General features: G+C 47.9%; 2 protein-coding genes across 2 annotated transcripts; both read right to left on the reverse strand.

Annotated features, from left to right (window-relative positions):
* Nucleotides 1-209: 209 nt before the first annotated feature.
* Nucleotides 210-1,251, reverse strand: LOC112875657. Its single transcript, XM_025939589.1, has one exon. The coding sequence runs from the start codon at nucleotides 949-951 to the stop codon at nucleotides 580-582; it is 372 nt and encodes a 123-aa protein (XP_025795374.1). The 5' UTR covers nucleotides 952-1,251; the 3' UTR covers nucleotides 210-579.
* Nucleotides 1,252-6,317: 5,066 nt separating this feature from the next.
* LOC112875223 (pyruvate dehydrogenase E1 component subunit alpha-3, chloroplastic) lies at nucleotides 6,318-10,987 on the reverse strand. The gene is made up of 3 exons (XM_025938994.1): nucleotides 10,568-10,987; nucleotides 8,142-8,928; nucleotides 6,318-6,927 (listed from the first exon to the last, which is right to left on the reverse strand). The coding sequence occupies exons 1-3, from the start codon at nucleotides 10,787-10,789 to the stop codon at nucleotides 6,650-6,652; spliced, it is 1,287 nt and encodes a 428-aa protein (XP_025794779.1). The 5' UTR covers nucleotides 10,790-10,987; the 3' UTR covers nucleotides 6,318-6,649.
* Nucleotides 10,988-16,195: the final 5,208 nt, after the last annotated feature.

A 16,195-nucleotide genomic window follows, 5' to 3' on the forward strand; every position in this document is an offset into this window, starting at 1 on the left:
CTGCATGATTGAAGAATCTAATCTAATGGTGGTCTCAAAGATTTCAGTTTTTCAAAAAAAAAGATTTCATTTTTTGTACATGGGTAGAAATTAAAAGGGGCGTGATTTTGCTTTCGGTGCCATCCCCATGAGAAGCCTTGTGCGTACATGGGCCACAAGAACAACCATCATTACTGAGAAACTGTCTCTGAAATTGTCATGCACAAATGTAAGAAATGAGACAGACGAACTCGTACAAAGAAACTTATTCGAGCAAAATACACAATTTATTGATAGAGAAAGAGAAGTAGAGAGGAAAATATAATTTAGACAAGGAGCGAGCGGCGATGAAAAATGAAGGAAAAAAAACAAAGAACAAAAAAACATGAACACCCTTAATCCCCTTAATTGACACTCTTTATCCTCTCTAATTAGGTGCAACTACTAATTAACAGCAAGCACTCCACAGCGTAGAAGTTAACATGCAGCGGCTAATTCTTGTCTAAGTAAGCTTCTTCTCTCGTTTTGTTTCCCACGCCAACCTAGCGAAGCAAAGAATGCTTCTAGCTTGATCCTGCTCTGCCTGTGCTCGGCGGTGTACTACCAGAAGCACACGGACGCGGCCGCCGTCCGGGCCTTGCCGGCGCCGGAGAGGCGGCCGTAGCGGAAGTTGCTGGAGCGGCGGGAGCGGCGGCGCGTGGCCCAGCCGAAGCAGAGGCGGAGGCGCGCGCGGAGGCGGCGGAGCCCCGTGGCCGCGGCGCGGCGCAGGCGGCGCAGGCCCGCCCAGACGACGCGCCTGGCGCGCGCGCGCGGCGAGCGCGGGACGTCGGCGTCGCGGGAGAAGTGGTAGCTCCGGAGGAAGAGCTGGCGCCTCTCGACCTGCCGCTCCCACCGCGCCATGTACTCCAGGTACGGCCACGGCGCCACGCCCGCCGTCCTCCCCGCCGGCGCGGACGCCACGCTCACGGACATGGCTGGCGGCACCGACACGCCGGCTCTTTCCTCGGCTGCTGCCTGCTGCTCCCCGCCGCCTGGCTCGGCTCTGCCTCGGCGCAGGAGCTGAAAGAAGCGAAGCACGCGTACGGTGGCACGGGCAGGAGGAGCTTGCGATGCGATGCGCGGTGTGGAGGACGTGGAGAGGAGGAGGAGAGAATTAATAGGGGTGGCGCGGCGGCGAGGAGACGAGGCGTTTTGGCTGCGCTCGCTGGTCGCTGCCTGGGGAGGAGAGGGAGGGGAGGAGCGGCAAGGGGAGATGGTTGGAGTGGGAGGGGAGGGTGGGCGGCTTTATGCTTCCATGGACGTTTTGCTTGCAAATGGGTCATTTTTTTTTCGTTAGTTTTGTAAGGCGGTTTTCAGATGGATTGAAAATCGAGTTTGACATGAACAATCATGTGGTTTTTGATTGATCGGAAAGTGACGCGGGCTCTTTTGTACCTTGTGGTTTGTATTTTGTACTCGTGTAAATTCTAACGTTATGTTCATAAAAAAATAGTTGTGGCTGTCCATGTATGGAGGAATATTATTTCACAAATTGAGAAAACAACTAGCACATGTTAATACAAAATTTGGTAATTTTCAAGAGTGAGCAAATCATTGTTTAGTAAACACCAGCCACTTAGAGTTCATATTGTCATGTGACAGATTTTTTTGGACATACATTTAAATAACGGCGTGTTTTCACTCAACTCGGGCAGCGCAAGAAGTGTGAATAGGTGCGTGAAGTAGCACGTCTGAGTGGGTCCACCAACCACGACCTGACAGTATGGGTATGACTTCTCCTTCCTTTCCAGTTCTATAGTGTAGCTCTGATATCCTTGTGTGCGTGAAAACCGTACGGAGAGGGGAAAGAACCGTTGGATGGGACAGGGTTTGACCCCCTCTCAGCTCCCGCTGCTCCTGCCTGCCTGCGCCTTCGCCGTCCCCCGCTCCGCCCTTTCTGGATTCTCCAAAATCCGCGTGCGTGGCTGACAGCCTGAGTTTCTGACAACCTGAATAGACTCTCCTCTTTTACCATTACCATCACGATCATCAGTAAGTGTGGGATTTGTGCAGAAATGAAGCGGCTTGTCTGGATGTCCAAAGATAGGATTTTGGTTGTTCATTTTATATGGTTGTAAAACACACAAGCCGTCGGCATTTCAAGCTCTCTTTTTTTTCCCCTACCCCATCTGGAACGTAGCAGTACTATCTTATTTGTATGCAATTGTCTTTGGTGCCAAACCCTATTGTTTCCTGTGCACTGCATATCCTTGGGACTATAAGTGTGTTCGTTTCCTCCCCTCTAAAGTTTAGACCCGTCACATTAAAGAGAATCTTGCTATTTAGAAGATTTAAATAAAATCTGTTTATAAAACTTTTTGCACAAATGAGTGATAATTCGCGAGACAAATTTAATGAGCCTAATTAATTCATAATTTACCACAGTAATGATACAGTAATCATCCGCTAATCATGGACTAATATACCTCATTAGATTCGTCTCACGAATTAGCCCTGAGATTCTGCAATTAGTTTTGTAATTAGACTTTATTTAATACTTCTAAATGATAAGATTTTTTTGATGTGACACTTTTAAACTTTAGACCCTAAGAAACGAGCATAAACATTGTATCAAAGTCATCGTATTTGCATTGCGTTGCATGGCAGCAGGGGTGCGTGCGGATGGACACAGGCAGGGACCAAACGGAATCTGGCTTTGACAATCGGATGCCGCACGCGCCCAAACACTCCGTCCGGTTGTGGCGGCACGGGGTGGGCGAAAGCAAAGGTGCGCGAGCGGACGGCCGAGACTTCCGCCGCCACCGGAGCCTCCATCTCGCTCACCGCCGCCGGAGCCGTGGGTCGTGGCTGCGGAGGCGCTGAGGCCTGAGGATGATGGCGTCCATGTCCACGCCTGCGCTGCGCTGTGACTGCAATGGAGTGGATCGCACTGCGACCGCGGCGGATTCCCAAGGAGCACGCACGACCCACGACGTCGTGGATCAGAGGGTATGGTATGGGTTTCTTTCACTGGACGCTGCCGCAGGAATTGTGGGCTGATCGCTTGCGTGGATGGCGATCGATCGTGCACGGAAACATGCGCGGTGCATGGCGTCTTGTCTCAGCAGCAGCCATTGGCATGCTGCCTTTTCTCTTCTTCTTTTTTCTTCCCTTTTTTGGCTCTATAACGATTTTTGGCTCTACTAAACGGATTATGACATGACTGGCAATCAATTTTTTTTATACTGGACTAGTAGTAATCAAATGAATTTCTCGAGCAAGGCCCGTTGGAATCTGCAGATTCCAGGAAACCAGAATGTGGGGTAACTGATTTCGTGCACGACCCAGCCTCATTACTCTAATGGCAGTCAGCAAAGAGTACTTAATAAACTATTGGTGTGGTCTATTTGCAGCACTGGTTACGAGTACTGTATTCTAGACGGACGGCTGCGTGCGCGTGTGAGTAACGTCAAGTACGTGTTCACCAGAAATTCGATTCCACATGTCTTGCACACAACGGCAGCTAGCTTAGCTCCTGCAGATCCAAGTCAACGCCCCGCGCTAATCACTCTCCAACACACGGCTGGCTAATTAAGCCTCCTCTCAACTCACTGGAGCGCGGCTGCGGGCAACCGCTGACACTATCCACAGCCAAATCTGCTACTAGCTTACTTCTCACTCTTCGCCTACCTGCACCAAGCAGACGTGCTCCACCGCCTACGCTGCCATTTGTCCCCAAATTTCTATTCTTGGAGACAGATGCGCCTCCACCATCGTCAGCACTGTTCGCTATCCAACAAGCAAGTCGCGCTGCTGCTCCTCATAAGCCACGCCAACGCCCTCCGAGTTCATCGCCGGCCACCATGGTGCTCACCGTGCCGATCTTTTAATTTACACTCCAGCGCCCAGTGCTATTATTCATCCTCACTCACCTCACTGAAGATGCTTGTTGTTTGTGGTCACGATAATCCCACCTCAACCTCACCTCGTTGAAGCAGGAGGCCCTTTCCACCCCGACATCCTCGACGTCACCGGCGTTTTCATCGCCATCTTGGAGATCCAGCGATTGGGCTAGCACTTTTCTCCTTGTACCGAATGCAGGCTGTAAGTGTGCGTGACCTTCGGGACCTGGCTTGTACTCTTCGTCTCCTTCCAGGTGATTTTGTAAGCTGCTTTTATTATATATAAATATATAATATAAAGTATATAAAAAAGCAGACGTGTGTTGGAGTCTGAAAAGATAATCCTATCCATCGTCGATCATACATGCATACATCTACTACTCGTACACCACAGAAACACAGCGGACAGTCTTGTCACGTTTATGGAAATTCTGGCTTGGGCTTTGACATGGGTGAGCGCGGTGACGCAGCCGCACGACTCACGGTCACATCGGATGAGATCTCAATCATGGTCAGGAACAGTGACATGCTGGGTCATCACAATCGACACGCCATTTGGTTTCTTCGTCCAATAATTCGCTCGAGGCGTTCGGGTGGACGGCGGCGAGGGCGTCCCCGTCGCGTTCGGCAGGCCTAGCACTGCACGGAGCGTGGGTGACGGCCGCGCGAACCGCCCGTGACGAGGAGGGGATGCCTGCGAGCGGCCCGGCCGGGCGGGGGGAGTGGTTGCCGGCCGGCAGCCGGGTGCGTGCGGTACGACGGGGACGGCGCGCACCTCGTGCTCGCGGTCACGGGGCACGGCGCGCGGCTGTCATCCCTGGCTGCCGCTGCGGCTGCGGCGAGCGCCGTGGCGAAGCCGTCCTCCTGTTCGTCTTAACTGCCTGGACCCTTCCTTCCCCTGCACAAAGCGCACGGATTCGGGTGACGAGAAGGAAAGAAAGGACCCGCCGCGATGCCTGCCGATCCGGGTCAGATTGTCCACGCACCGGCCAGGCCAGGTCAGCCGCATGCTTGCGTTTGGACTGTTTGCCATGGCACTGCTACGATCGATGCCAAACCGATCGAGCAGGTGCGTCATCTTGCTTGTGGCTCAACACCGATGGATCTTGACCGACGGGATAGCAGTCTCAGGTCTCTTGCTGCCTGACGGAGGAGTTGGGTATGGCTCGCCAGTCGCCACCCACCCCATCGACCAGACAGACCTTTTCTGATACCAGAAGAGGAAGCTCCTTCGGTTCTGCTGCCAAGGAACGGCGACCCCGTCAAACACAGGCGGACCGGAGCACGCGTATCATCCGATCCGTCCGGCGTCGTCGCGTCAGGCTGCGGTGAGCAACGGATCGGCCGTACGGGTGCCGAGCGACAGGGAAACCGATCGGGTTCAACGCGTGCGTGCGTCAGGTCTTAGCTTAGTTGCAGGCCTGTAGCTTTGCCCTAACGACCAACCAACCATCAACTACCTTGTTGAATTCGCATCGAGCCGTGCCTGCCTCCATTGTACATGGTTTTACCCTTCTCTCCAGAGTCCAGACCCAAGTCGTGTCTTGCGCCGCGACGCCATTGACAAGACCCCGAGCTTTTTGCAGGGCTCGTGTCGCGCAGATGGAAAGGACGAGCTGCCGGAATCAGACTCTGATGCTTGCTTTACTGTCAAGAGATGCACGAGATTGCCGGCCCTTTGGAAGAACATGTCAGCACCGGTTGGTGTTCAGCAGAACAGGGGGCACCAGGTTGTCAGTCAACTAGAACTCGATGTCAGAAGATGCGAATGGGCCCAACGTGCTGTCAAGGCCGAGGAGGGAGAACCCAAGAGCATTTTGGGTCGGAATGGGTTAGCAGAGGGTGTGGCTGTGAGCGCGTGTGAATGTTGGCCCATGAGTGGCATTGTAGAATGTATCGAGGGGAGAGCAGGCAGAGTCAGAGTCTCAGAGAGCGCAATAACTTGTAACGGCGTCTGAACTCGTGAGCGCAATCCTTTCGCCTGTTCTTCCTCGAATCCAATCTACTCTTCTGGCCTTGATTCCTCCTCTCCTTTCCCCACTACCTGCTGCTAACAGAACACGCCATATCAACCCTTTTTTTTCACATCGGTATTTCCTATTGCATTTGAACTGGCTTTCAGAAACCGACCTAATCCTGCTTAGATTTTATTAAACAAGCTCAGAGCACATAAAGTAAATAAAGAACTTTTAAGTGAGACCACATTCCCCAGACACAAGACATCTAGCCATGCCTGCTTCAAACTTAAAACACTCAAAGACGTTTTTATTCTTCAAACCACTGGTCACTGTTTCTGCTAGTTTCAGGCACGTCAATTGCGACACCTCTGGAACTTTTACCTCAAGTAGCTAAGAGGTGGTTCAATAACCAAAATGTTGTGAAAAAGTTCCCAACAGAGAATAAAGATTATTGTTATTATTATATTAATAACAAAACATGGAAAACACACCAGTAATATGTTTCTTTAATAGAACTGCAAATATTGCTTTCCAAGCAGGGCAGCTAATGACTCAAACTAGCGCTATAACTTTCTCCAGGCCGTTTCACATACTTCCCCATATATGTGGACAATGAGCTGTTCCTGAACAAGTCGAGCTAGACCACATGGCATAAGCTGGGACATCAGTTGAGCATTCGAATAAATTACACCGCAATATCGGACACACGCCTACGAATCAACCAAAATTAACTGCCTTATGCATACAGCATCCTTAACATGACATGGGTTCAACAAGACTAGAGAACCGAAGAACAGAGGTACAGAGAGCAGATCAATCTTCCAGGAAGGCTCAAACTTGAGCCGTGCCTTGTGTGAACTTGGGATCCTCGCATCTATACTTTCCATCGGGGCCAATACCAAAGCCCTTGGGGTCAGCAAACACATTCTCCAATAATTGGCTCCGTGGAGGGTGTGGGCTTGCGTCGGCAAACTCAACCGCCTCCTCAACAACGTCGTCGATCTTCTTCTCAATGCTCTTCAGCTCAGATTCAGTTCCGAGGTTCTGCTCAATGATGTACTTCTTCAAGGCTGTAATGGGATCCCTTGCAGCATAGTGGGTTTTCTCATCTGTGCAAAGAGAATGTGATGGAGTCAGTTTAACGATTGCTCAAACCAGATATTTGTAGTGATGTGAATGACAGAGCCAGTGCGCCGAACAATTCAGTTGACATATTACATACATGAATCATGATAAAAAAAAAATCATGGTCAAATTGTTACATAAAACAATCCAGTTCACTGTACAAGTTAACCCAAACTTGTTAAATCATCACAAACCCCTAAAAGTGAAGGAATTTTGACAGTCACCAATCTTAGAAACCTTGAATCTACAATTAGATTATTTTTTTTAAAAGAATCGAATGCATAGCCAAGTATTTATTAGAAACATATCCGACATCTCTTTCACAAAAAAATATAAAGTTTCACCAAAACACTTTTCCTGCATTTGGCAATTGATTCTTATGAATATCAATACAAGAAGCGAAATAAAAACAAATGGATTGATAAAAATTGCACCCCATTAGAGATAAAAAAAAGAATGCCTTCACTCATATGGCTCCAAAAGTTCAAGTGGACTTTTGGAAATGGAAAAGGAAAATACAGGACAACTGGTCCCAGAAACCTATGAGGTGGGCAACAAGACATCCTAACCATACCTATCAGGATGTTGACATATCAGATATGATGACTGAGATGATGATAAGAAGCTAAAATCTGAGAGAAATGTTTCATTCACCAGTTCAATTGGCACCACAGAATATCTTCAAACAAGATTTATCTAACTAGTTTTCATCAAAACTATCTTACTAGCCACATCAGCATTGCCAATCCTAAGTATAGACTATGGTGCTAAAAAAAAAGGGAGCTTAACTAAGTCAATACACACTGACACAACAAAAACCTAAATTTCTAACCATTTTTTTCATGAACTATTAACATTATAACCGCTTTTAAATTTTCAGGCATTGAGTTTGATACTGCTCTTAATCTTATAATATATTACATGGTCCACTCAATTGTGATGTCAAATTGCCACAAAAACAAGATCACAGCACTAGTGCAAGGTATATTATATTTTCATGAGCTTTAATACTAGTTGTAATCTAGTGCATATGACTTCAACTCAGATCAAGATGAATCGCTTAAACCAGACTACTACAATTTTGATGGCTGAAAATCTTGATTTCATTCTCCATTTCTCCAATCAGCCTAGTTGATACCGGAAATTGTCGCCAATGAAGCAACAATGAAATAAAATGAAAAAGGAAAGTAACCCTTACCAGGCTTCCTGAGCTCATCTGGGTCTGCAAGGGAGTGACCTCGGAACCGGTAGGTTTCACACTCCACTAGGGTTGGTCCTTCACCTCTCCTTGCCCTCTCAATTGCCTCCTTAGCAACCTCCCTGACCTTTAGGACATCCATACCATCAACATGCACCCCAGGCATTCCAAATGCTGGTCCCTTCTTCCAAATCTCTGGGTCTGATGTAGCCCTAAGGTGTGACATCCCAATTGCCCACAGGTTATTCTCCACAACAAACACGATAGGAAGCTTCCAAAGCTGTGCCATGTTCAGGCACTCAAAGAACTGCCCATTGTTACAGGTACCATCTCCAAAGAAAGCCAATGTGACATCAAGCCCATCGGGACCTGACTCCTTGAGCACCTCATGGCGGTACTTAGCAGCAAAGGCAGCACCAGTGGCAACGGGGATGCCCTCTCCGATGAAGGCAAAGCCTCCAAGGATGTTATGGGGGGCAGAGAACATGTGCATGGAACCACCCTGTCCACGGCAGCAGCCGGTGGCCTTGCCGAAGAGCTCAGCCATAACAGAACGGGCTGGGACACCCTTGGACAGCGCATGGACATGATCACGATATGTGCTAACAACACAGTCAGCCTGGTTTAGAAGCTTGATAAAGCCAGTGGAAACAGCCTCCTGGCCATTGTAGAGGTGGACGAAACCAAACATCTTGCCACGGTAGTACATTTGCGCGCACATGTCCTCAAAAACACGGCCAAGAACCATGTCCTCGTACAACTCCAGTGCCTCTTCCCGTGTCACATCCTGGGAAAAACGATGCACCTTGAATTAAAAACAGAACACAGTATTCCGCACAACAACTTGAACAAACTTGCAGCAACAGAAAGCTAAATAAGATATTTCTCGTATCTAAGCACTACTATAGGTGGCTAGTTGCAGCAATTGAAGCTAGATATTGCAAAATAGAGCCCCTTTGACACAGCTTCTTGAAGAGCTTCACATGAAGCTGAGCCAAAGGGGTATTTTTCCAGCAGCTTCATCCATGAAGCATATGGTGAAGCTGTTTCCAGCTTACACTGGAGAGGAGAAGCTGGAAATCATAGCTTCGCCCACCTTCTCCCGCAGGCCCACGTTTCGCCAAATGATTTTGAAAACAGCTCCAGCTTCACCGAAGCTGCTTCACCAGAGAAGCTGCTTCAGGAGCCGTTTTACGAGAAGCTGAAGCTATGCCAAACGGGGAGATAGTGGCCCTGTTTGGCACAGCTGAAACTTGCACAGAAGCCAACTGGTGGCTAGCTGTCCAGAGAAGCAGCTGGTTAAACAAGCAGCTGGTCTGTGGCCTGTTTGGCACAGCTGAAACTTGATCATGTCCACTCACTCACCAGCTCTCGGGGAGAGCCAAAGCAAACCAAAAACAGAGGGCAGAGCGAAGGGAGGCAGCCAGCAGCCATGGCCATCCCTTGGGCCTGGCTCGCCGTGGCTCGTGGCCCACCTCTGGGCCTGGCTCGCCGCGGCGCGGGCCGCCGCCGCCGACAGCCTCCCGACCGGTGCCGGGGGCGGATGCCGGCGCGGGCGGACGCCGCGGGGGGCCGGCGCCGGGGGCGGAGGCCGGCGCGGGCGGAGGCCGCGCGGGGGTCGGAGGCCGCGGGCGGAGGGCGCGGGGGGCCGGCGCCGCGGGGGGGGGGGGGGGGGGGGAGGCCGCGGGCGGAGGGCGCGGGGGGCGGAGGCGGATAAGCTGTAGAAGCCGGTCAGCACCCGCTGCTGATGGTACGCGCGTTTTGCGAAGGAGGGGCGGAAGCGCTGGTGGGGGAAGCGGGGAAGAAGTTTAGTGTTTGGCCATGCCACAGCTTAAAGTTGTTCAGAAGCTGGTTGAGAAGCTATGCCAAACAGGGCCAGTATCAGTCCAGTTCTAATTGCAAGTGACGGACACCTCAGTCGCAAGCATCACTAGAGCTAGACAGTGGGTCTATTCAAAACAAACAGGTGAAAACTTTGATTTCAGTCATTAATCACTGACTTTATCAACTAAACAAAGGGCTCGATTGAGAATATAGGATGATTCTTAAGATCATAAAAGCACAGGAAAGCTCTACCATGAGATTCAGGAGGCCAGGATAGCATTTTTAAGCACTACTATTTCCAAAGTTGGGAGGTGAGATTTATAGCTCTGAAGTCAGAACTAGGCATCAAGAAACCTGAGCAGTTATAGTGCATCCCAAATTGTGACCACAAATGCACTATGATAAAATCAGTCTAACCGTGGTTAAACTTAAGACACATAACGCATCTGAATTTCACACTCACAGGGCGCCCAAGATCCAATCACGCAGCACAATTAAACTGTGGAAAGCGCGCAAGATCGGATTTTTACACCGTGGCAGCACCCAGGATCGTTCGTTTTTCCTTAAGCAAGAGAGAGCAAAATAGAGGAGGATTTCCTCACCGGATGCGCGGGCGCGGCCTGCGGGGCCTTGTTCCCAGCGAGCACGTCGGAGGAGACGGCGAGAGCGGTGTGCAGGCGCGGGTGGTGCGCCCCGCCGCGGCGCAGCGCCCTGGCGAAGGAGGAGGACGAGGCGCCGGCGGGGAGCGGGGGCGCCCTCTCGCCGCCGGATCTCGCGGCCACCGGCGCCAGGAACTTGGCGGCGGTGAAGGACGCGGCCGCCATCTCTCTCCTCTCCGCTGTCTCCTGGCGCGGGGGACAATGCCGTGAATGAGGAGAAGAAGTCAGGGAGATGGCGGAGGCGGAGCCGCGGAGGCGTATAAAGGGAGAGGAGGGGAGCGAGGTGGTGGGCGGCGGAGAGACCGAGGAGACGGGAGGGGAGAGGGGGTTAGGGAAACAAGGCTGGGAGGGCCTCGCTGGACGGTGGCGCTCACGCTCGCTCGGCTTTGGAGGGTCCGCCCAGCCCACACGCCTCACTCCATGACACAGGGCCCTTCTGTCTTGTCGGCACTTGGCGTCTGTGTTATGCGACCGCGATGCAAACATGGGGTATCAGGTTGTTCATCTGCCACGAAACTAAGCCGAGGGGGCATCATCGACAAGGAATTGGTTACTGACTTGTTTTACTCCAATGTGAACGAAACTAGGGATTTTTGTGTCGTGCATTTGTTGAAATTAGGACGGGTTATTTTTTTAAAGACAAAACTCACATCTTTATTATATCATATACGATTGACCCATACCATGAACCGTCTTTAGGAACTCTAGGAGGGGTTTTACCCATATCATATGCATACTTGATCAGGTCCCAAGATATACCCAAATAAGCTAAAGCATACGCGCAACTTATAATAACACCGAACATAATTCACCTTAACACAGGCAAAATGTGTGGAAATTAGAAATTTAGCTTCTCTTGATAAAACACCTCCTGGAAATTAGAAATTTATCTTCTCTTGATAAAACACCTCCCGAAGACTGATCATAATCGGTCGAATTAAGAACCTTAACCTACATTTTGGAGTCTGATTCAAGCTGAACTCGCATCATGCCGTGATTCGTTGCTGCTCAGGCTTGGACTTGTGCACAAGGTCTTTGTTGAAATTAGGACGAATTATTGTTGTGATGTGTCGTGTACGTGCATCATTATTATCATTATTATCAGATCCGGGGTCACGGGACTGCGTACATAATATAAATTATTGAAGCGTCCCCCCATCAGGGAAGACTTAAAAGTGATGCTTTATCAGTCCCAGCAGGCTGATAACACTTTTATTACATCAGATGGTACATCACCGTACAACTCTACGCGGTAATGGGCAGTGAAGCGCCACTATCGCGAGGATTACAACTAAAACCCACACTACTACACTAGCTACGAAAAGAGGGTCATCAGAGTCTTGCGCCATGCGGAACTCCAGCGGTGGCCTTAACCACAGGCAAGACTGGGTGCAGGACGAAACCCTACTCGACGTCTTCGGGGAGGTAGTCTGGATCTTCTGCTGTAAAAAGTAAGAGTGGGGTGAGTACGAACGTACTCAACAAGTCCAATCACACCCACCGGAGGGTTATAACAGAAATCAATACACAGGACAGTCCAAGGATAGGGTTAGGGTTCATTTGCGGAAAACTCGGTTATATGCAAAGGTTCGTTTAAAAATATGTTTCAAATAAGTTTTTAAGTACCAAGGAGCACGTGATGTTGAGCCACACAGGATCCAAGTTTTAAGCTGCTACCGGACTCCTCGTCCGCCGTAGCACACGGCACAATTGCCGGACACCTTCCAAACAACCCACACTAGTCCAACCATTCCCAGAGGGAAACACTAGTTATGTGACCACACCGTAACTTGCCCAATATCGTGGGCACGGCTATTCGAATAGATTTTAACTCTGTAGAGGTGTGCAACTTTACCCACAGGTGGGGTACCACAGCACGATCACCTTAGTGTCGGTGCAGATCCCAACAAAGCCATTACCCACCTTAGCTAGATTTGACTAGCCACCACGGGATCCATCAAGGGGTCATTCGACCTATCTCCGAGGTTTAATCGGGGTATAAGTCACACAGAGCATATCCCTTCTCCTTTGATCACCCGTTGCTCTCAGCTCTCCTGATGGCTATCAGCCTAACTAGTGGGATTTATGCTAAGCCGTTGCCCATACAACGGTCAAGTGGTTTGCACGACAGGAAGCTAGGTGAGATGACACATTAACTCGGTCCTTAGGGGTGACAAGATGGATATCTCCCTTCCTTGATCAACCACACAGGTACGAGCACACCAACGGCAATTCACACAGAAATACCATCCATCTCATCTAACTCATCTTTCAAAACCACATTTTACCTCTCCCCCCCCCACACACGTTTTTATTTATAACACAGGTGGTCAAGGAATAGTCATCACAAAACAAGGGGTGGTTATCACAAAACAAGAGTGGCTATCCTACCATGTTTTCTTAAGCAAAACCATGCATTTTTATAAAACAGGCCAACGGGTTGCGTTCGTAAACACTAGGACAGAAACATGCATCAAAGGGCGGGATTGAACTTGCCATCATCAAATCCTTGCGGGACACTACAAGGGATCGTTAGATCCATGACACAATAAAAGTGTCACGGAATGCTTAAAAACCGTCATTGTCGCTGTTTATGACGAAAACTTGTATCGTCATGTATCTCGCGTCACAATTTGAAATTGTGACGTTCAGCACCATTTGCGTCATAAATCTAATAGAACCATGACGCTGCGTTATCGTCACTACTTGGCCCGGCTCGCTCCAGCCCGGTTGCAAGCGACGTGGTGAATCTGCGACACGTGGATGGTGGGTCCCTATCTTAGTGGATCATGTTGGGCCTATTTTGGCTTTTGAACTGGACCAACCTATTCTGTTTCTCGAACTTTAGCCCACTTTAATTTTCGTAATGGGCCTGTTTCGTGGATAACGAAAGTAGAGGCTGGCCAACATTTAGGCCCATTTCAATAAGGCATAAAAAATTTTTTTGGCCCCTTTATTAAATTGAGTAATGTCATTCTTAATATTTGCAAAAAGAATGATCAATTAGTTAACAAGACATAAGCAGAAATTAGCTCCATACACTAACAGCAGAAATTAGGTCCATACATCACAAGTAGGTTCATACATCAGTTAACCCAACAGCACTTGTCCAAAAGTGCCCCACACAAAATAAACATGGTTTAGTGCAAACATAACATGTCCAAAAGTGCCCCACAACAACATATAGATAACATAGGAAATATGTTCTCAAGAACTTTGAAGACAACTAAGAAGAACCTCCAGTTTTTTATCAGTCTCAGCCTTGTCATTGATCCTGGCTTGTTCTGATTCCTGAAACTTCATAGCCAGCACATCAAGTTGTTCTTTTTGTTTGGAGACAAGCAATTGTAGCTCAGCATTAGCACTCTTCTCTGCCGCCAGCTGTTCTTCAAGCTGTTGAGCTTTTGCTGTACGCTAAACTTTGGCCAAGCCCACATTATGAAGAAATCGGTTGTTCTTGGTTTTCTCAGCAAGGAACTCAGCTACTATAGTGTTCACTGCAGGCTGTTCATTTTGAGAATCTGTAGATTCTAAAAGCTTGTTCTCCAATTCATTCTACAAGTTCAAGAAAGTTAAATAGGTTATTTGTTAACGGTATACAAGTACCAACAAAAAGAAACAGTGCAATAAGAGTGATAATACTTACAATAGCAGACTAGACAGCAGGTGCATAGCCTTTCTTCTTACTGTAGTGGAAGTCTTTGAACAAATCAAATGCATTCGGTTCCTCATCTTTGTACTTATCGCCCTACAAGACAATATGGAAAGACAAATGTAAACTCACATACTTCCCTCAAATTACAGGAAATAACTAAGAGGTGAAAATAGAGATGTGTATTGTACCAGGTTTTCTAAGTGCACCTCAAAGCTGCGCGATCCAGTTGCATGAAACTTAACTTGACTACAGTTGATTTTGTTCTTGTCAGCAGTTTCCTACATCCAAGAGATGTTAGTAATGCATCCCATACCCATATATTTATTCACAGAGAATTAAAAGTTCAGCCTCAGATTCTTCCAATGTTCAACAAGAGCATTCCACTGTGCATCAGTTAGATATTTCACAGGAGAAGTCTTTGGAACCAAATGGAGTGGAAACGGTGTAAAATACTTCTTCTTTAACCTGTATCGTTGTTGGCGAATTGCAGACTGCATCATACGGCCACAAGCATGTTTAACTGAACCATCGTTCTTGACCATATCAAATTTTAACTGCAAGCAAAGAATACAAAGTTGCATGATAAGCATTATCAAAATTGAAATAGTACCAAGTAATGAAACAAGCAGAGATGCTTGAAGTCTGTACTTAACTTTAAGACCTCCCATGAATTGATCAAGAACTTGAGTTTACTTCTTGTATTCCTTCCAATGTGGGAACACAGGTAAATGGTTTCTGACTAAGATGTTGGACTCAGTTGCAAACTTTGCAGCAATAAGAGGCACCGATGGCCTTGTCTTTCCTTCCTTGATCACCAAAGGCAACTTGGCACGTCTAGAACGAGTTATCTTTTGGAGACCCTTTCCCATATTTGTTCCCCTTATGCATCTGTCTCTCTCTGTATAAAGATAATTTTGCAATTAGATATTGATGCAAAATTGCGAAGAAAAGAACATTGGCAAGATATTATAGTTGAGTCACTTGCCTTCAATCTGTACTTCATTATCATGCTGCACACACTGATCATGTGCACCCTGAGCATCTTGCTGGGGAATGGCATCATCTAGAAATAAAGACAGTAAATGCTCAGACTTTATGTAAATGAAGGCAATAAAGAAACAATACAAATTAAGCATCATATTTGATATAACCTTGTGTGTGTTCTTCATTTGGCAATGCGACCTGATCATCTCGCTGCTGAGTTGCATCTATTAAAAAATAGAAGGAAGTAAAAGATCACACTTTGTGAAGGTAATAATGAAACAGTAGAAACAAGTTTGTTTGATCTTACCTTGAGCAGTATTCTGTGTGCTGTCGACACCCTTAGCAAGTGATTGTGGTGGAGTGAAAACACTAGCTGGAAGGATAGATGTAGGGTGTACGTACGCACCAGGTTCCGATGCCTTTTGTGACCTTGTGACTCTAGTAGTTTGATGTGCAGCTGCAGGATAATGTCTTGTCTGCTTCAATCTTTTTGTAGGAGGACATGGAGAGATGTCAGCAGGGTTCATGTCATTTAAGCTTGTTTTCTTTGCAGTTCTGGTCGGAGCAGACTACAATAAACAGAAGGAAACAATTAATTCATATTAGAGAATAAAAACATGGTAAGGCTTTAAGAATTGTTAGGACAGTTATAACCTGGGCTTCATCATCAGATTGTTCTCCTTCATCGGTACTATCATTTCCAGGATCATACTCCGTTTCAGAGTCACCAGCAACTTTATTCTTTGAGGCCATTGTGCTCTTCAAGGCAGCCACAATATTGTTGAACTCGTTCCCAGTGCTAGGTATGTTTAGTGCATCCAGCCGTGCCTTGTTCCTCATACATAGTCTGAGGCGTTGTAGTTCATATGGATTTATTGTTTCTGAAATGAGGGAAACTAATTACTGGTTGCAGAAATATAACAAAAATTGAA

Source organism: Panicum hallii, chromosome 9 (genome assembly GCF_002211085.1).
Source record: "Panicum hallii strain FIL2 chromosome 9, PHallii_v3.1, whole genome shotgun sequence".
Classification (NCBI taxonomy): domain Eukaryota; kingdom Viridiplantae; phylum Streptophyta; class Magnoliopsida; order Poales; family Poaceae; genus Panicum; species Panicum hallii.

Excerpts from the sequence above, each read along its gene's own strand:
- LOC112875657 (XM_025939589.1), bottom strand. The coding sequence starts at position 951 with ATGTCCGTGAGCGTGGCGTCCGCGCCGGCGGGGAGGACGGCGGGCGTG.
- LOC112875223 (XM_025938994.1), bottom strand. The coding sequence starts at position 10,789 with ATGGCGGCCGCGTCCTTCACCGCCGCCAAGTTCCTGGCGCCGGTGGCC. Across the intron at positions 8,929-10,567 it reads AGGCCGCGCCCGCGCATCCG|GATGTGACACGGGAAGAGGC; the intron begins GTGAGGAAATCC and ends CGTTTTTCCCAG. Across the intron at positions 6,928-8,141 it reads AGATGAGCTCAGGAAGCCTG|ATGAGAAAACCCACTATGCT; the intron begins GTAAGGGTTACT and ends CTCTTTGCACAG.